The 22,152-nt window shown below is 37.5% G+C and overlaps 1 protein-coding gene and 1 pseudogene across 1 annotated transcript in view; both read right to left on the bottom strand.

Moving 5' to 3' along the window:
- The window catches only part of LOC111531219 (oligophrenin-1), a 75,675-nt gene extending 56,418 nt beyond the window's left edge, over nucleotides 1-19,257 (bottom strand). Inside the window, exons 1-3 of the mRNA XM_023198459.1 lie at nucleotides 19,179-19,257; nucleotides 13,435-13,493; nucleotides 12,113-12,218 (exon numbers count right to left, since the gene is read on the bottom strand). Of these exons, the coding sequence (XP_023054227.1) occupies nucleotides 12,113-12,218; nucleotides 13,435-13,474 (146 nt within the window). The 5' untranslated portion in view covers nucleotides 13,475-13,493; nucleotides 19,179-19,257. The remainder of the gene's footprint in view (nucleotides 1-12,112; nucleotides 12,219-13,434; nucleotides 13,494-19,178) is intronic.
- LOC111531228 lies at nucleotides 2,282-2,371 on the bottom strand (annotated as a pseudogene).
- Nucleotides 19,258-22,152: the final 2,895 nt, after the last annotated feature.

The following is a 22,152-nucleotide window of genomic DNA, read 5'->3' as shown; positions in this document are numbered from 1 at the left end:
CCTGAAATGTATACTTTGATGTGAACTACCTGGATTTTTTAAATGTTGAAGCCAAATCACTTTTTTCCCCCAAAACACTGCAGAACAAATAAAATATATTTGTGGTCTGGACCTTGTCAACAGACTGCCAGACTGAGACCTCTGGCAGAATGAGAGGCTATCTATATGAACTTTTAGGTCTCGCCCAGCTTTAGCATCCAATGAGTCTAAGAACTGTATGCCTTCTGACTCCTAAACAAGGAAGCTACCTTCAATAGCTACCTTTACTTTTACTAAAGTACTGTGTCTCTGGGCCTATCTTTTCCCATCCTTAGGTATCTGTTATCTCATCTGTAAAATGAAGTTATTAGGTGATCTAAGGGGACTTTCGGCTCTGACAATTAAATGAATCTCAGAAAGCTGCGCTCTTGAAAATAATTGGGGGCAAAGACAACCACACACTGTATGTCCCCGTTAGAAGAACACAGAACCATCTATTAAGTATGCTTGCCTTTCCCACCCTATACATACATACATACATGCACGCACACACACACACACACACACCCTGGAAACACAAAACTAAAAAGGAAGCAGAAATTTGAACACAGAATAATTGATAATATTATTATATTATTACTCATTTCTTTTTAGATGTGATAATGTTATGCTTATAAAGAGTTCTCATCTTTTCTTTTTCTTTCTTTTTTTTTTTTTTTTTTTGAGATGGAGTCTCGCTCTGTTGCCCAGGCTGGAGTGCAGTGGCATGACCTCGGCTCACTGCAAGCTCCACCTCCCAAGTTCAAGTAATTCTCCTACCTCAGCCTCCCAAGTAGTTGGGATTATGGGTGTGCACTGCCACGCCCAGCTCATTTTGTATTTTTAGTAGAGATGGGGTTTCACCATGTTGGCCAGGGCTAGTCTCGAACTCCAGACCTCAGGTGATCCACCCACCTCAGCCTCCCAAAGTGCTGGGATTACAGGCATGAGCCACTGTGCCTGGCCTGAATTCTCATCTTTTCAAGACACAAACTGAAATATTTATGGATGAAATAATATGATGTCATAGATTTGATATCATATCTTAGATAACATGGGAGGAGGGGAAATGGGTGGGGAAATAGATGAAACAAGATTGGCCATGTGTTCATTATAGTTGAAGGAGGGGTGATGGACACATAATGCTTTCCTATACTGTCTCCTCTATTTTCATATATACTTGAAATCTTGCATAATAAAAGGCTCTTCGAAAGGAAAAGACAATAATGCAGGGGAGAGTGAATCAGTGTCACAAGCAAACAGGTCCCTCTCCCCAAGGATGGTGCCTTTTTTTAAGGGCTGACAGCTTTGGCATCCTCCACTGGTATTACATTATCTGTCATTTACTTTAAATACTTCAACAAAGTCCGTACGATGTCATGAATTTCATCAGTCATGAGTTACAAGCACAACATTATTTATGTACCACTAAGAAAGAAAAGTAATTTCACTGTCATATCATCATGTAATATTTTTGAAGACATTTTAAATAGAAAATAAACTCAACAATGAACATAATTTAAGTGACTACAATATGAGCAGCTATTACAAGTTCATGCATGTGGAGGCCATGATAATTACATCAGAACTGCTGCCTGACAAGTGTAATTTTAAGAAACCATTGATTTTCAGATGTGTATAGAATTCAGATTACAATTTGAGAAAAAGTATTATTAGAACTGATGAAATTTGGTTTATGTGCTTATTAGTTTTCATGCACAATCTAAAACATATTAATTATGATGGTAGTATTCTAATTGTGAATACATGCACACTCTAGGGGTGATTAATGAGTATTTAAAAGACTCAGGTAAAAGCCAGAGGAGCTCCTGTAAGTTTCAGCTAACCTTATCTCCAACCAACACCAAAGGCTTTGTTAATGAGCATAACATAAGGTAAAAACGAATTACCATTGCCTAGATGTATTAAAGACATATGGACTGGCTGAAAATATTGCACAGACACTGCCAGCCTTGCATTGACAGGGTAGAAAAATATAGCAATGCTTAATATTATCATCAGTAAGGTGAATCAACCAATCTTATGCATCTTCAGATGTGATGCAGCATATGGTATACAACATCACCTATGATTTGTTCCAACCAACAAATAGTTAACTTGAATCCATCTAGCCTTTAGATATAACCTCTACTTTACAAAAAATACAAGAAGTAGAGGAATTCGCTGAAATATATGACAAAGAAGAAAGCAGACAAAACTAGGAAGTAACATTCTACAGGACAATTGGTCTTCTCTTGTTGGTAAAACAGTATCATAAAAAAAGGTACTGTGCAGGGGCCATGCTAATCTTCTCTGTATCGTTCCAATTTTAGTATATGCACTGCTGAAACACTCTTTAGCAAATGCAAAAGAATGGGAATCATAATAGTCTCCCAGACCACAGTGAAATCAAATTACAACTCAGGATTAACAAACTCACTCAAAACCACACAACTACATGGAAACTGAACAGCCTGTTCCTGAATGACTACTGGGTAAATAACAAAATTAAGGCAGAAATAATTAAGTTCTTTGAAATCAATGAGAACAAAGACACAACATTCCAGAATATCTGGGACACAGCTAAAGCAGTATTTATGGGGAAATTTATAGCATTAAATGTCCACAGGAGAAAGCGGGAAAGACATAAAATCAACACACTAACATCACAATTAAAAGAACTAGAGAAGCAAGAGCAAACACATTGAAAAGCTAGCAGAACACAAGAAATAACTAAGATCAGAGCAGAACTGAAAAAGATAGAGACACGAAAAACACATTAAAAACAAATCAATGAATCCAGGAGCTGGTTTTTGAAAAGATTAAACAGATAGACAGACCACTAGCCAGACTAATAAAGAAGAAAAGAGAGAAAAATAAAATAGACACAATAAAAAATGATAAAGGGGATATCACCACTGATACTACAGAAATACAAACTACCATCAGAATACTATAAACACCTCTACGCAAATAAACTAGAAAATCTAGAAGACATGGATAAATTCCTAGACATCTATACCCTCCCAAGACTAAACCAGGAAGAAATTGAATCCCTGAATAGACCAATAACAAGTTCTGAAATTGAGGCAGAAATTGATAGCCTACCAACCAAAAAAAGCCCAGGACCAGATGGATTCACAGCCAAATTGTACCAGAAGTACAAAGAGGAGCTGGTACCATTCCTTCCAAAACTATTCCGAACAATAGAAAAAGAGGGAATCCTCCCTAACTCATTTTATGAGGCCAGAATCATCCTGATACCAAAACCCGGCAGAAGACACAACAACAACAAAAAATTTCCGGCCGATATCTCTGATGAACATCGATGTGAAAATCCTCGATAAAATACTGGCAAACCAAATCCTGCAGCACATCAAAAAGCTTATCCACCACGATCAAGTTGGCTTCATCCCTGGGATGCAAGAGTGGCTCAACACCTGCAAATCAATAAATGTAATCCATCACATAAATAGAACCAATGACAAAAACCACGTAATTATCTCAATAGATGCAGAAAAGGCCTTTGATAAAATTGAACACCCCTTCATGCTAAAAACTCTCAATAAAGTAAGCATCGATAGAACATATCTCAAAATAATAAGAGCTATTTATGACAATAAATCCACAGGCAATATCATAGTGAATGGGCAAAAGCTGGAAGCATTCCTTTTGAAAACAGGCACAAGACAAGCATGCCCTCTCTCACCAGTCCTATTCAACACAGTATTGGAAGTTCTGTCCAGGGAAATCAGGAAAGAGAAACATAAACAGAACCAATGACAAAAACCACATGATTATCTCAATAGATGTAGAAAAGGCTTTTGATAAAATTCAACATCCTTTCATGCTAAAAACTCTCAATAAACTAGGTATTGATGGAACATATCTCAAAATAATAAGAGCTATTCATTATTAACCCACAGGCAATATCATACTGAATGGGCAAAAACTGGAAGCATTCCCTTTGAAAATCAGCACAAGACAAGGATGCCCTCTCTCACCACTGTTATTCAACATAGTATTGGAAGTTCTGGCCAGGGCAATCAGGCAGGAGAAAGAAATAAAGGGTATTCAAATAGGAAGAGAGGAAGTCAAATTGTCTCTGTTTGCATATGACATGATTGTATATTTAGAAAACCCCATCATCTCAGCCAAAAATCTCCGTAAGCTGATAAGCAAATTCAGCAAAGTCTCAGAATATAAAATCAATGTGCAAAAATCACATGCATTCCTATACACCAATAATAGACAGAAAGCCAAATCATGAGTGAACTCCCATTCACAACTGCTACAAAGAGAATAAAATACCTAGGAATACAACATGCAAGGGACATGAAGGGCCTCTTCAAGGAGAACTACAAACTACCACTCAAGGAAATAAGAGAGAACACAAACAAATGGAAAAACATTCCATCCTCATGGATAGGAAGAATCAATGTCGTGAAAATGGCCTTACTGCCCAAAGTAATTTATAGATTCAACGCTATCCGCATCAAACTACTATTGACTTTATTCACATAATTAGAACAAACTACTTTAAATTTCATGTGGAACCAAAAAAGAGCCCATATAGCAAAGATAATCCTAAGCAAAAGAACAAAGCTGGAGGCGTCATGCTACCTGACATCAAACTATACTACAAGGCTAAAGTATGCAAAATAGCATGGTCCTGGTACCAACACAGATATATAGACCAATGGAACAGAACAGAGGCCTCAGAAATAACACCACACATCTACAACCATCTAATCTTTGAAAAACCTGCCAAAAACAAGCAATGGGGAATGGATTCCCTATGTAATAAATGGTGTTGGGAAAACTGGTTTGCCATATGCAGAAAACTGAAACTAGACCCCTTCCTTAGACCTTATAGTTAACGCAAGGTGGATTAAAGACTTAAATATAAGACCTAAAACCATAAAAACCCCAGATAAAATCATAGGCAACACCATTCATGACTAAAACACCAAAAGCAATGGCAACAAAAGCCAAAATTGACAAATGGGATCTAATTAAACTAAAGAGATTCTGCAAGCAAAAGAAACTATCATCAGAGTGAACAAGCAACCTACAGAATGGGAGAGAATTTTTGCAATCTATCCATATGATAAAGGGCTAATATCCAGAATCTACAAGGAACTTAAACAAATTTACAAGAAAAAAACAACCCCATCAAAAAGTGGGCAAGGGATATGAACAGATACTTTTCAAAAGAAGACATTTATGCGGCCAACCAACATATGAAAGAAAGCTCATCATCACTGGTCAAGAGCGAAATGCAAATCAAAACTGCAATGAGATACTATCTCACGCCTTTAGAATGGCAATCATTAAAAAGTCAGGAAACAACAGATGCTGGAGAGGATATGGAGAAATAGGAATGCTTTTACTCTGTTGGTGGGAGTGTAAATTAGTTCAACCATTGTTGAAGACAGTGTGGCGATTCCTCAAGGATCTAGAACCTGAAATACCATTTGACCTAGTAATCCCATTACTGGGTACATACCCAAAGGATTATACATCATTCTACTATAAAGACACATGCACACATATGTTTATTGTGGCACTATTCACAATAGTAAAGATTTGGAGCCAACACAAATACCCATCAATGACAGACTGGATAAAGAAAATGTGGCACATATACACCATGGAATACTATGCAGCCATAAAAAAGGATGAGATCAAGTCCTTTGCAGGGACGTGGATGAAGCTGGAAACCATCATTCTCAGCAAACTAACACAGGAACAGAAAACCAAACATCACATGTTCTCACTCATAAGTGGGAGTTGAACAATGAGAACACATGGACACAGAGAGGGGAACATCACACACTGGGGCCTGTTGAAGGGTGGGGGGCTAGGGGAGGGACACCATTAGGAGAAATACCTAATGTAGATGATGGGTTGATGGGTGCAGCAAACCACCATGGCACGGGTATACCTATGTAACAAACCTGCATGTTCTGCACATGTATCCCAGAACTTAAAGTATAATAATAATAACAATAAATACAAAGAAACAAGCTCTGTGCTAGATTAAAAATACAAAAAAGACATAAATAAAATGTGTTCCTATATTGAATACAAGATTGGACAAACATCTATAAAAGGTCACTTTTGGGTCAACTGGGAAAATGTTAATATGGTCTGGAAAAGTCAAAATTGTTAAAATGGAAAAAGTAGACTAAAGAACAACATAATCTCATTTTGGCAAAAAAAAATGCAAACATGTATATGTATACAAAAATGCATAGACACACACACACACACACAAAGAGAGGGAGAAAAAGAGGGAGAGAGAGAAGAAAGAAAGAGACAGAGAAAGAGAGAGAGATTCTAAAGAACCTGAACTATATTAATAATAATGATTATTGAATGTTGGGAATAGAAAGCTTTTCCTTTGTTTTGTTTTTTTTTTTTTTTTTTTTTTTGCTTTTTAAATATTTTGTAATTTATACAGTGTACAGTATTGAGTCTCAAATAAGAGAAGTATTATTACAAAAGTAAATAGAATCTAGTAAGCCTAATAACCCATACTCTTCAGAATGGTAGCCCAGGCCTAAGGTTACAAAGGGGTACTAGATGGTAGGATTTTATTGCCTGACTCCAATCTTATCTGCCTCCAGTGAACGTTTCATCCAAGATGTTGTCAGAGAATCTGAAAGGACAGAGAGCTGGGACTTCATTTGAGTTTGCAGAACAGGTTGTTCAAGTCTTTTTTCATCTGCCTGCTGATAAATAGCTATAAGAATGGCAGAATTAAGCCCGGAGCTTGCTTCCATTGTAACATTCCACTGGCAGTAAGTTTGCCAGGTAGGTGACCTTAGAGTTCTCCTATTTCTGACTAATAGAAGCTACAGATACTAACCAAAAAGAACTGGATAATTGAGAACCTCAAAGTGGCTGAGGTCAGTTTGGGTCTGCCTGTTATTAGCCTGGAAAACAGGCTGGCAGTGGAAACACAGTAAAAAGGCATAGATGTACTCATCATACAGATGATGAAAGCAGCAGTTGGCAGGCAGGATAATTATGTGCATTTTAAAAACACATGAATTTTCTTCTTCTGTGTAAATTTCTCTATTGAAACTAAGCATATTTTTATTTACATTTCCCTACAATTTTCATTATAAACATTTTCAAACATACAAAAAAGGTGAAAGAGTGGTACAGGAAGACACATACTATCTATACCTAGACTCAAAAATTAACATATTGCCACATTTGCTTTTACTCTGTCTATATTTTTTCTTAATCCTCTGAAAGTAAATTGCTTCAACCCTAAATACTTCAGCATTCATCATCAAAGAATAAGCACATTTTCCTACAAAACCACAATAACATGTTCGCATCTTAGAAAATGTACAATAATTCTATATCATCTAATATCTAGTCCATATTCAAATTTTCTCAAATGTTATGGGGGTAAAAAGTCTTTTATAGCTGCATTTTTCAAATCTGGATCCAATCAAAGCTCTTACATTGCATTTGTTTGTTTATTTAGTCCCTTAATGTACAACAGTACCTCTACCATTTTTTCCACAACATTGACTTTTTGAAAAGTCCAAGCCTTTTCAAAAGCTTTATAGACTGTCAAATACTCTGTGTTTTTCTATACTTTTTATTTCCTACAAACTGGAAAGAATTAATATGATTCAAGCTACATATTTTTGGCAAAAATATTTCACAGTTTATGTATTATCATTTTTATTATATCTACTTAGGTGGTACATAAGTGGTTTGTTCCATTATTTACAATGGCACAACCTCAGCTCACTGCAACCTCTGCCTCTCAGGTTCAGGTGATTCTCTCACCTCAGCCTCCAGAGTAGCTGGGATTACAGGCACCCACCATCATGCTCGGCTAATTTTTGTATTCTTGTAGAGACAGAGTTTCACCATGTTGGTCAGTCTGGTCTCGAACTTGTCACCTCAGGTGATCCACCCGCCTCGGCCTCCCAAAGAACTGGGATTACAGGCCTGAGCCACCGCACTTGGCCTGTTCCATTATTACTGATGCTAACTTTGATCGATTACTTAAGGTGGTGTCTGCCAGATAGGTTCATCGTAAAGATACATTGTTTTTTATTTGTGATTAGTAACTTGTCAGTAATACACTGGAATAATGTGAACATCCTATTCCTCAATACCCTTTTACCCAACAGTTTTGATTCATGACTAAAACAGACCACTTAGATAGCAAACTAATGATTTTTCTAATTCTGTCATTCCTCCTATGTTTATTAGCTGGTATTCTTTCTGCAATAAAGAGCTTTCCTTCCTCTACCTACCTACAAGAATTTTGTTTTTCAACATGTAATAATCAAATACATTATTTATTGTTATTGATGTTCAGGTTGACTCAAACATCATCGGTGTCAGCCCTTTCAAGGTTTCTACGTCCTCTGGACATGACACTATTAGTGTGATTCCATTCTTTCTTGCTTGGTGGTACTGTTTATCCAAGACTAACCTTGTATTTTCCTTGCTCCAGACATGGAATCAGCCATTTCTCTAAGCACCCCTGATTCCTTTGAAAAGGAAATGCTATTTAAAAACAAAAAACTGGGTACTAAGTGTAATCACTTCTTTTTGGGTAGAATTCCTTCAAGACTGATTCAGTGAATAAAGTCTTTTCTTCTTGTTGCTTTCTCTTTAAATCATGAATTCATATTAACATTCTTAATTTTAATGTTAAAAAATTTTTCCTCATGTCTTTAATTTTATATCTGTATCTCTTTTGTACACTATAAAGCTTAGCTTGTGATCACATTAACATATTTACTTTTTTGCTTTATCTTCATAAGATGTATGTGTGTGTTTCAAGTTAAATTATATTGCTACTATTAATAAACCTACTGAGTGATGCTTAAAATTTTGCTCTTCTTGTTTCTAGAGTACATCTCATTAAGGATGAGTCAGAGGACTGTGTTGACACGTTAGATGAAATAATTGCTTTCTCTCTGTAATTATGCTATCAAGTTGATAAACACTTAGGTTCATTAAATTCATTTGCTTTTATTGGTGTTCAATTTTATGGTTTACAATTTTTGATTTAATTTTATTTTTTGGATATGTAGAACATTAATATGGCTTAATAGTCATAAGTATATAAGGAGGTATACTCAGAGGAATCTAGCTCTTATCCCTATCCCCTCCTCCCTACTTACCACACCTATCCACTATAATAACCACTTTCATTAGTTTATTTTTATAACACGTTTATTGAAACATATTTTACATATCATAAAATTCACCTTTTTAAAGGTTTAAAATTAAATGGTTTTTAGTATATTCACGAAACCGTGCAACTGTCACCCTTTATATAATTCCAGACATTTTCATCATTCCAAAAAGAAACCTCATACTCATTATCAATTACTCCCCATTACTTCTCACACCCCCACTTCCCAGACCTTGCCAACAACTCATCTACTTTCTTTCTCTATAGCTTTGTCTATTCTGAACACTTCATATAAATGGAATCATATATGTACTTTTGTGTCTTGTTTTTTTCACTTAGCATAATGCTTTTGGTGTGTATCCATGTTGTGGCATGTATCAGTACTTCATCCTTTTTATGGCTGAATAATATTCCATTGCCTGTATACCACATTTTGTTTACCTATTCATTAGTTAACAGACATTTGGGTTGTTTCTACGTTTCAACAACTATGAAATAATGCTGCTATGAACATTTGTGTACAAGATTTTGTGTGGACACATATTTTCATTTATCTTAGCCATATACCTAGGAGTGGAATTGCTGGATGTATGACAACTCTACATTTAACTTTTGGAGTCATTAGTTTTTTAAAATTTATCTTAGTGTATGCTTCATTTGACAAAATTTTTTAAACGTGTGTGTATTCTTACATATTCTTATTTTCTTCTTTTTTCTTACAAAATAAAAGCTAGCATATTATGAACCTTGTTTTATAGTTTGAAATTTTTTATGTTATTGCTTGTTTTATGTGCTGGAAAATTGTCATATATCCCAGAAAATCACTACAAAACAAAGTTCAGAGAGATCTTCCTCATTCTTTTCTTAAATTACTGCATAATACTACATTGTTTAATACATCCTTATTTACTCGACTAGTCCCCTATTTTCAGATATTTGTGTTGTTTCCGATCTTTTGCTTTTGAAAATTGTGCTGCAATGAGAAACCTTGTGCATGTGTTGTTTGTATTTGTGGAGGTGTATCTTTAGAGTATATGCCTTAAAAAAAAAAAAAAGCTAAAATATCATATACCCTGTTTTACCCTGTTTTGCTGGGTCAAAGGATAACCAAATGTTTAGATTTTTTAGGTATTGTCAAATCCCCTCTCCTGGAACCATACTGCATTAACACAATAAATGTGTTAGAGGACAGTTTCCCCATAGTCTCATTAATAAGCATTAGGATTTGTCCATAAATGGTAGCTCAGTATAGGTTTAGTTTGTATTTTTGTTACTATGAGTGAGCTTGAGCATATTACCACATATTTAAGAGTATCTGCCATTCTATTTCTGTGATTTATTTGTTCATGTCTTCTTTTGATTTCAAGATTTTGAAGACTAAGATTCTTAAAGTAAGCCAAGCAGCCAGCCTTTGGGCAGATGGAAGTAGGCACCCTGACGCTCACTAAGCAAGAGCATCCTCAATTGAGTCCTTGGCTCTTGTCACATGTTGAGACTCTCAGAAAGTCAGAGCTGAAAAACTCTTTGAGATTAACTGCTTCAGTCCCTTCATGTTATAGATGCACAAACTTGTGGCCCAGAGAGTGGAAGGAACTTTCTCTAGGTCACACAGCATATTTGTGACAGATCTGGAACTTGGACTCAAAGACTCCTCCAGGGCAACTTTAAATTAACATGCAAATAGCTTCTTTGCTGATTTTTGTACATTTACTGAGATTATCACAAATTAATTTTTGGAGACCAGATGCCTCTTAATGTTCTCTATTAGCTCAAATTGCAAACACTGGCAATAAATATAAAAGCCATCCTCTCTTGTTAATTCTGCTTATTATCTACATCAGTGTCCACAATATTCATTTGCTATAGAAGTGTAGAAAACAGTCTTTGAAAGTCAGAGCTGAATCAGATCTTGGCGATCTCACATATAATAGGAAAACTCGAGGTCCAGATAGGCAAAGCACTCAGGATTTATTACAGCGGGAGGCCAAAAGAGTCATTAACCTGGAAACTCACCTTCATTAAAGGCTTCAAGTTTGGTGTTTCAGAGCCTCTCCAAATGAGGTTAAAATGTATCATTACTGCATCTTTTGAGTATGCAGACAACTGCATTTGCTAAATATATACACTTAAAATACATTACAATGTTTTAAGCTTGTTTTCACTTTTTTTTACTGTTTAACATACCAAGAGAAGCCTTAAGAGTGACCTGTCCCTGGTCACAAAATGAACTAATAGCAGAAAGCAGAAATGAAACTAGATCCCAGGTCTGCTGGTTCCTGGACAGAATGCTTTCTGCCTTTTTTTAAGCCAAGTAAATTCATCTTGAATCACAATATTAAATCCTCTGGCCAGGAAGCACCACTGTGGGACACATGTGCCCCTTTCACCTGCCTATCTCAGTGCCTGTCACCAGGACTATTCTCCAGGATCCCACTGTCTGCTACTGCCAGCCACACCAGGGCAAGAAGTTGACCAGAATCTTAACAAAAAGTCCCATTTCTTGAGAGCCTCTCATGTGACATGCATTTTACCTGTGTTCATCCTAATCCACACAACTGGCCTTCATTATAGGGATTGTGCAGATGACCAAACAGACTCAGAGAGGTTTGCCTAAGATTATACAGCAAATAAGTTACAGAGCTTCAATTCAACCCCAGGCTCATCTGACGGCAAAGCCCACTCTACCTTGCTGTTACCTTTCAACTGAGACAACCCACATCCATGAAGACTCTAAGAGGATATGTACATGGGTCAAGGCAAAACAGCCTTCCTCACAGAGCATTCAGCCTTCCAAAGAAGCACTTACGGGCTGGGGCTGAAAGAGCTGAGAGGCAGCTTCTGTGTAGTCCAACCACATGGGACAGTTGTCTAATAGAAACTTTTTCTGAAAATCCAGTAGTTACTTACTTGACCAAATGTCTTATCAGAAGTTCCAGCATCTCTCGGTTCTTTTCTGGTAGCTTGTATACCAGGGAGTGAATAGCTCCTAGGCGGTAATCCAGGTTATCAGACTCTGAGAGAGAAGAGTAAGAGATAAATGGTTTGGCTTTCTGGGCAACTGGATTGAGCAAATTCTCACATATATATGCACACACACACACACACACACACACACACACACACAGATTTGGAGAAAGACAACCAGAGACACAGAGAGACAGAGAGACAATCAATGAGATGAAAAGACACAGAGATAAATAGGCACTGAAATACAATAAAAATTAAAGACCCAGAAACAAAGACAAAGACACAAAGAGAGAGAGAAAGAAAAAAGGCAGAGAGAGAGAGAAAAACACACACACAAGAAGAAACAGGTCTAAAAAGATGTAGAAAACAGAAGATAGAAAAGAAGAGAAGAATGAGAAGAGAAGACTGTCTCAGAGGGAGTCAGAACTCCGGGAACAGCAGGTTGTTCTTGAAGTCTCACAGATAAACTTCCAGCTGGAAGCCTATTCCCATCCACCTTCCTTGTGGTACTGAGAAGTGTGCTGCTGCCTCTGGATTCCTGTTAAAATCACTGAGAGCTCAGAAGTAAAGAACAAAGCTCCCTTGTTTCAACAAAGACCCATTATGATGTTAAGTCCCTTGAATCTTTATCCTCTACACCACACAGGATATGATACAGAATATGAGGCAGAACCTCCATGTTGAGGTGGAGAGGGGCACTCACACAGTGGCCTCAGCCAAAACTTTCAATGCTTCTTTAATCGCCAACTTTTGGGGGTAATTCTATATGCCTTATTTCCTATGTACTAACGTCCTCTCCCTCAGTTTTCTCATCTAGAAAATCTGATGCTGGCACTAACAGATTAAGAACAATGGTTCACAACACAATAGAAGAGCATTTGAACAGGCAAAATGCTGAAGGAATTTGAAACGGCAACTGTCGTGTAATCATTTTGCTGTCCCCTGGTAATGTGAGCCAATGTTCTTGTTCTGATGGAAGAGGCAATGAATACATATATAAATAAAGTCTTTATATTCATCACAACCCTCACGTTAACCAATTTTCTCAAGCCTACTTAAGTAATACTAATTATGAAAAATAATAGAACTCTTGAGTTAGACAGCAAGCAAGAATACTTTCATTTGGCAGTTGAGTAAAATGTGTGTATGTGTTTTAGGTTTCTGTGCCCTCAATCACTTCCCCTCAAACAATTTTCAAGGCTTATTACAGTAAACATTAAGAAACTAGGACAACACAGTTAATTAGTAACATAAATACTTACTGGCAGCAGAGACCAGCTCTTTGTGAAGCCTATAGGTCATGACAGGTTCAGAAAGATTCCTGAAATGAATGAAAATTGTCAGTTGCTTTGGGAAGAAAGCAGCTGGATATTGGATTCTTAGTTCTGGGGACAGCAAGGCTGAAGTTCCTGAGCCCTACAGTTTAGTGGGATTATATACATTTTTCTCTTCACCTGAAGCTTCCTCAGGGGAGTCCAAGTTGCTAGTAATTCAACAAAAGAGCTGCAAAAACATGGGCTGAGCCCTCTAGCAAGGTCTCCAACTAGCTCGCAAAAGTGAAAAGAGGCACAAATCAGTCCCACAAAATTCCAGAGGGGACCCATTCTGAATGCTACCATGAATCCCTTACAATTTGATAGATCCTTAGAATTTCCAAAGTGCTTTTGCAATTGTCCTCCCAATTGATTCTTCCAATAATCCTGTGAGGCGGAGCAGTTATCCAAATTCCCATTTACGGGAGGAGGAAACTCAGGCTCAAATGGGTTTACTCATTTAGTCAAAAAACACTGACTGAGCATCTACTTGTACCTGGCATTGTGCCAGGTATTGGGGATCCAGAGATGAAAAGAAACAGTCCAAACTTCCAAGGAGATAATAGTTTAGTAGAAAAGAGCACCATACACAAAACTTGCAATGCAGTGGGACAAGTATGATGATAAATAAAGGTACATGGTAGGTGGCTCTGAGGAAGTAAATAATCAACTAATAATTATAAGAAAAGCAAACTCTGTACTGCTCTAAGTGATTTACATGTATTAACCCACTTAAACCTCATATCAACTCTGTGAGGTAGGTACCATTTCCAGTTTATAGATGAGGAAACTGAGGCCTAGAGAAGTTAAAAACTCATCCAAAATTACACAGCTAATAAGTGGTAGAAGCAGGAAGTCTGTCTCCTGAGTCCATGCTCTTAATTACTATACTATACTGCCTGCCACTGTTGTTACTGTAGTAATCCAACCAAAAGATAATAAAAGACAAACAGAGGAGCTGGTCGTGGTGGCTGACATCTGTAATCCCAGCACTTTGGGAGGCCAAGGCAGGAGGATCACTTAAGCCCAAGAGTTCGAGACCAGTCTGGACAACTTAATGAGACCCCTACCTCTTTAAAATAACATAAAAACAGTAGCTGGGCATAGTGGTGTGTGCCCGTAGTCCAGACTACTAAAGGGGCTGAGATGGGAGGACTGCTTGAACCTGAGAGAGAGAATGGTGTGGTGGGAGGGCAAGCCTGCAATGAGTCATGATCACAACACTGCATTCCAGCCTGGGTGACAAAGCATAGAAGGAATAGGTGAGGAGAGTGTTTTGAAAAATATTAAAGAAAGAACTCCTTCTTTGATTGGGTATGAAGGTGAGGGAGCAATTTGGTTTGGGTGAATGAAGAGAAAAAGAGTTGATTAAGAGGGAAGTAGAGATGCTAAGTCAGGGAAACCTCAGGAAGGAGATGTCTACTAAGAAGCTGGATGCAGGGCTCTGCTAGATTAGAGAAGCAGATGTGAAAATCAGGAACCTAGAGAACAGATGACGAAACCACAAGAACAGATGCCACTTCTCCAGGGGAGCTGGCAAACTGGCAGTCAAACAGCTACATGAGGCCTTCTGTTATTTCTTCTTTGTCCAGCACAGTGTATAAAAGTGAAATGGAATTGAATAAATTATCAAAATATTTTAAAATGAGATATTTCATATACAAATCCATATCCCCTGTCTCTGTTGAAAAATGCAAAGATCTGGCTCTATTGGTTCTTTGTAGAAGTAAACAACACTGCTGTTTGTATGTAAACAAAGGGCTTGTCATGCAAATAAAGGTTCAATGTGCAAAGTGTTTAATACGAAAATAGTCTACTTCACTCAGTTTTATTTCCTGGTCCCTGTGGATACTTCAGTTTTCAGTCGTTCTACTATAGTAAAATAAGTAGAGAGCCCTGGAAAATACCAGGTAGAAAGCCCATAAAGGAGATTGACAAAAATGACCAGAGGTTAGAGAAAAACAAAAAGCAAGTGATTCAGCAGAATCCAAAACAGAAGAAAGTATCAAAGAAGGCTTGTTAACAACTTCAAATGTTACAAAAAGGTCAAGTAAGGTAAAGACTGACAACTGTGCTTTGTGTGCAGCATTGAGGGTATCCTTGGTGACCCTGGCAAAAGCAGCTTCACTGGAGCAGAGGGGGTAAGAGTTAGATTACAACGAGTTAAGAAGGAACTGGGGAGTTAAGAAGTACAGACCGGGAGTGTATATTACTTGACACAGAAGCTTGGCTGATGTCGACAAAAAGAGTGAAACTGTGTACAATATTTTAAGAGATTTATTCTGAGCTAAATATGAGTGACTATGGCCTGTGACAAAGCCCTCAGGAGGTCCTGAGAATTTGTGCCCAAGGTGGTCGGGGTACAGCTTGGTTTTATATGTTTTTAGGGAGGCATGAGACATCAATCAAATACATTTAAGAAATAAACTGGTTTGGTTCAGAAAGGCAGGACAACTCAAAGTGAGGGGCTTCCAGGCTATAGGGAAATTTAAACATTTTCTGGTTGACAATTGGTTGAGTTTTTCTGACAACCTGGGATCAGTGGAAAGGAATGTTCAGGTTAAGACAAAGGACTGTGGAGACCAAGTTTTATTGTGTAGAGGAATCTCTCAGATACCAGACTTTAGAGAGAGCAGGTTTTAAAATGTTTCTTATTAGACCTAAAAGGGCACCTGGCTCTTAGTTGATTATCTCCTGGATCTGGAAAGAAATGGAGGAAAACAATGGGTGAAGGGGATTCTCTATAGAATGTGGATTTTTCCCACAAGAGACTTTGCAGGGCAATTTCAAGGTATGGCAAGAAAATATATTTTGGGGTAAAACATTTTCATTTTTTTCCTGTGTTATGCCAGATGGAAAGTAAGTCATGATATACAGGGTTAAATAAAATCCATCCGATGAGAATTTATGGCTTGGAGGGCACGACTCCCCAAACCCCTTAGAAAGGAATTTGGGCAAGATAAAAAAAAATCAGAGCTTAGTCCTCACTCAGAAGGGGTAAAGTATCTCATTAGGCAATCTTGTTTAAAGTTCCAGGCTCTAACTATCATCTGTATGGTTAATGATCACCAAATTTTAGTTCAAGCCATGAGCTCATCACTGAGTTTCAGACCTATGTATTCAATTGCCTGCTTAATATTGTGCCCTGATTTCTTCAAAGGTACCCAAAGTTGATATATCCAAATTCCAACATATTGCCTCCCTCAAACTTAGTCTTCTTGTGATTCTCAAATCAGTAAATGCATGACCATCATTTGGTTGTATGGGCCAGAAACATGGAAGTCACCTTTTTATCTCCCTATCCCTAATCCTCATATCCAACTCATCAATTTTACTTCTCAGATCTCTTGAATATGCTTATTTCTAGGAATATCTACTGCTACTCCCTAGTCCAAGCATGAGCATCATCTCTTGCCTGGAAGACAGCCATAGCCTGCTGATTTACACACCTCTGCCCATTTTATATCACTGTAATCTAATCGCCATACTTTTTTTTTTCAAAATACAAATCTCAGTATGCACCTCTTGTTTAAAATCTTTCAATATATTCCCATTACTTTTAAGATAAATTTAGACCCCAATTTTTAAAAGATCCTTTAAAGCCCTGAATGATATGGCCCTTACATACCTCTTCCTCCCTCTCTACACTCAATACTCCCCCTATACTGATTCATGTAGTTTCTTGAAGGGGCCTTCCTCCCTCCTGCCTCAAGTCTTCACATATTCTGTCTGGAGCCCAACTCCCACTTAGTTAATTCCAACTTACAGTTCAAACCTCAGTTTAAACCAACATGGGTGACATCTTCCTATTAAATGCCTTCATAGCATGTTATACCTTTCCTTCAGAGTACTTATTAGAGTTTATTATATTTGTATGATTATTTGTCTTCTGACTGTCCCCTTTACTAGAATAAGTTCTTTAAGGTCAGAGACCATATCTATACACAACTGCCTAGTGCCTAACATCACACTTGGCACAGAGCAAGCAGTCAGGATATTTTTACTGAACCATTTAGTGATTTAAAGATGTATGTGGCTGGAGCATAATTACATGCTGGGAAAAAGAGCCAGTTGAATGAGAGAGGATAAAAATAGAGGAGAGAGAAGGGATGATTTCTAGAGGACTTCTCTTGAAAGGTTAGAGATAAGGGGTGATTTAGTTACCTAGAACAGAGGGTGGAGACCTGCCCTGGAACACAGCTATCTTTGAGAACTCTAAAGGGTATTTACTGGCTGGTGTATATTACAGAACCATCGATGAGTCTCAAGAACAAATATCACTTACTGGGCTGCTGCCCACTCACACTTTCAGGTTGGACCCTCTCATCTTTGAAAAGGGCCACACTGCCTATTATAGGATGAGTTGGGAATAATGCAATGTGGGGAAGGCCTTACAAATCTAAGAAAATGTTGAGACTCCTTTGAAGGAAGCTACAGATACAGAATCACTTATTCCCACTATTCTCATCACAACAAGTCTTCTTAAAGTATTCATAACAGATTGCTCTCTGTCTTTATTAAATTACCAAGCCATTCAAAGAAGGCCAAAGCTCCTGGGATAGGGCACAGGAGAAGAAGATGACCCAGTGCCAGGGGCCTTATAAGTCAGAGATACTTAGATTTAAAAAATACAAGCTGGGATCATGGCTAATACTTAATGGAGAAAGTGGTGTACCTTGGTTTCCCCATCTGCAAAATGAGTCAAGTACCACCTAGTACACTCGGTTAATGGGAGAAGAAAACAATGACACTATCAGTGTAAACAACCAGCCACAGCCTAGTACAGAATAAACCCTCCAATAACAGTTATTTTCTTCATCAGCAGATGAACACTGAAAGAACATTCAAGTTTATGGAAAGCTCTAAGATGATGCTACAGTAGCAAAACATTTAACAGTAATATCTGAAACCCAATGTATTTTGGATTAATGAGATTTCCCAGAGCTTATGTATCAATCTTAATGGCTCAAGAACACAATCATTTAAAAGAAGAGGCTTTCACACATAAAGCATGATATATACTATGAGACATAAAGAGTGGTAAGAAATCAATGTGTTTAAAAATATATATGTCTCAAACACCTTTTGCATAATATAAATTTATGCCAATAAACTGAATAATATATTCATCAATATTGCACATTCCCAAATTTTGTTGGTGAGCTAACTTTTTTCCATACTGCTGACAGTTCATTTAGCTCCAACATTATTACAGTTGTATTTTCTTGGTTTTTATTTCCATTATCTGGATTAATACATGATATGTAGCACATCACACATATAGACCATTTTTGCCCCAATGCAATTTGACGTTTCAAAATGGGTATTATCCTCTAAAACATGTTAGCCACCCTGAATAGTCCCAGCTCCTGATTCTACTAGTGAATCCATCATGACATCACTCTATCTGTGAAGAGCAAAACATACTCAGTTATTTCAAGTGCATGATTTTTGAACATAATCTTTTTAGCCTTTTTTCAACAACAATTCTATTATTTTTATGCTTCTCTTGCTTAAACTCTCAGATTTAAAAAATAGTCTTTGCACATTCTTGGCCAGAAATCATCTTCACATGTTTTTTCTTAAGCAATTCTATCCAACCTCCCGGAACTGAGACCACATTAACTCCACTCAACACCCAGAGAAATTTCACCAGCTATGAAAAGCAAACTACCAATTCAAATCAGGCATACCTGAGGTAGAATTTCAAGGAACTGGTGATTGTCTTAATGTCCCAGTCACTATTATGAAAATCAACATCTCCTGGGCATTTAGGATCTATTTGAGAAAAGTAAACAAAAACCAAAAGTTAATCATCAAAAAAATCTTACATTTTCCCTCTTTTAAAAGAAAAACAAAGTATATTACCCTAAGTAGTTTTTAAGAGATCAAAACTTTAGAAGAAGCAAATCTTTGATGTTTCAAAAACATGACTGCATTCTGGTCTACCATATAAGGAATAAGAAAGTAACCTATCCAATTCACACAACAAGAAAAAACTGAACAAACAAAATCAACTCTTTTTAGATTCATCAGATAACTGGGGTCATAGGGTAAATGGCTGCCCCCAGAAGTGAGGAGATAGAGAGAACCAAATCTTATTGTAACAGAAGCCCAGGAGTAGAAAACTCCTTGGGAACCAGCACTGGGATAGGATAACCTAACCTGTAATTTACAAATTGCTAAAGGCTTAATATGTTCGGATTTGAGAGGTAAAAACTCCAATGGCACCCAGTCCAAAAGGGGCTCCCACACTTTTGTGAATTTTACCTACAGGAGTCCTATCAAGTTTTGATGGTGAATAATCCCCCCATGCTTCCAGCAGTGGGGAAAGATAAGTAGTCATTTAAAAATATTCACAGACCCTTCTCTTCTTCTTAAAAAGGTCTTCTCTCAAGAGAAACTATTTTTACCCGATCATAACCTCCTGCAGTTTTATCAGAACCTAAGTGAGCGAGGTGAAGGGAAATACCAAATTCCAGACCCAATTTGCCTTCCAGTCTCTCCCAAGAGGGGAAAAAAAAAATCCTGAGAAGAACTTAAGTAAGTCACAGGCCAGGGGCACAGCTCACTAAAAGACAGAGACATAATCTTATAGAAGACTTCCTCACCCATGACACCTTATCACCGTATCAACTGGGCTCATATGTAACTACAGAAATATGACTAAAAGAATTGTGCTTCTCAGATGATATTTAAGTCTTTAGGCAAAACCAAAAATAACAGAGGAGGCAAAAACAAGAACATCAGAGTAATGTTTAGCCTCTATCAGTCGCATTTCTATATACTAACAATGAACTATTTGAAAAAAATTTCAAAAACAATCCCATTTACAATAGTATTAAATAAAGAAAAGCTTAAGGAATAAATTTAGTAAAGGAAGTGAATAACTGCTACACTAAAAACCATAAAACACTGATAAAACAAACTGAAGACACAAATAAATGAAAAAATAGTCCACGTTCATGGATTAGAAGAACTAATCTTGTTAAAATGTCCATACTTCCCAAAGCGTTCTCCGGGTTCAATGCAATTCCTATCAAAATTCCAAGGTCATTGTTCACAGAAATAGAAGATAATCATAAAATTCATATGAAATGACAAAAGACCCTGAATAGTCAAAGCAATCTTTAGCAAAAGGAACAAACATGAACGTATCACACTCTCTGACTTCAAAATATATTATGAAGTTATATATGAAGTTATTATAATCACAACAGCATAGTACTAGCATAAAATCAGACCAATCAACCAATGGCACAGAATAGAAAATCCAGACATAAACCTAAGTACTCAGAGTTAATTGATTTTTTGACAAAGGTGCCAAGAACACTCAACAGGGAAAGGATACTCTATTCAGTAAATGGTGTTGGAAAAACTGGATATCCTCATACAGAAGGAAATTGGACCCTATCTTACAGTGTACAAAAATCAACACAAAATGAATAAAGATTTAAATGTAAGACCAGAAACCATAAAACTAATACAAGAAAACATAGGTGAAAAGCCCCATGACATCTGTCCAGGCAATGATTTCTTGGATCAGACTCTAAAGGCACAAGCAACAAATGCTAACATAGACAAATGGAATTGCACCAAACTAAAAAGCTTCTGCAAAGAAATGGAAACAACACAGTGAAGGGACAACCCACGGATTGGGTAAAAACAATGGCAAACCATAAATCTGATAAGGGGCTGATATCCAAAATATAGACGTAACTCAAACAACTAAATAACAAGAAAACAAATAACCCAAGTAAAAAATGGGTAAGAAAATATGAGCAAAAATTTCTCCCAAAAAGAGATACTGGAATATGTGTACTTGAGAAAGAGAGAGTGCAGCAGTTGTGAAACACTGCATTGAATCCCATGCTACCCTGTCACACAGAAGAAAGCAAAATCAGGCTGAACTCAGCGAAGGACAACCCACACAGGAAACATTTAAACCAGCCCTACCTAGAGGGGAATCACACATCCCAGTTCTAAGCCTTGACACGGCAGGTTAAAGTGCTCTGGGTCCCTAAATAAACTTGAAGGGCACTCTAAGCCACAAGGACTGCAACTCTTATATTACTCCTAGTGTTGAACTGGGCTCAGAGCCAGTGAACTTGCGAGGCATGCAACCTACTGAGACACCAGCAATGGTGGCTATGGGAGTCCTTGCACCACCCCATACAGCACACCTCAAGGCTCCAAAAGAGACCCCTTCCTTCTGCTTGGGGAAAAGAGGGGGCAAGAGTAAAGAGGACTTTGTCTTGCATCTTGTATACCAGCTCAGCCACAGTAGCCTAGGGCACTCATCAGAGTCCTAAGGCCCCTTTTCCAGACCCTAGCTCCCAGACATTTCTACACACACCTGGGGCCAGAAGGGAACCCACTGCCTTGAATGGAAGAGCCCAGTGTTGGCAGGATCCATCACATGCTGACTAAAGAACCCTTGGACCCTAAATAACCAGAAGCAAAACCCAGATAGTACTCATTGGGCCTTAGATGAAACTTTGTGGGCTTCAGGTATGACTCAACACATTCCCAGCTGTGGTAGCTCTGGGGAGAGACTCCTTCTGCTTCAGAAAAGTAGAGGAAAAAGTAAAAGTGGACATAAAAAGTAAAAGGAGAAAGTAAGGAAAGAAAACAAGAGTCTCTGCCTAGTAATCCAGAAAAGTCTTC

The sequence above is a fragment of the Piliocolobus tephrosceles genome, chromosome 12 (assembly GCF_002776525.5).
Source record: "Piliocolobus tephrosceles isolate RC106 chromosome 12, ASM277652v3, whole genome shotgun sequence".
In the NCBI taxonomy this organism is placed as follows: domain Eukaryota; kingdom Metazoa; phylum Chordata; class Mammalia; order Primates; family Cercopithecidae; genus Piliocolobus; species Piliocolobus tephrosceles.
The sequence above is the reverse complement of the archived record's forward strand: the minus strand, read 5'-3'. Positions and strand labels throughout refer to the sequence as shown.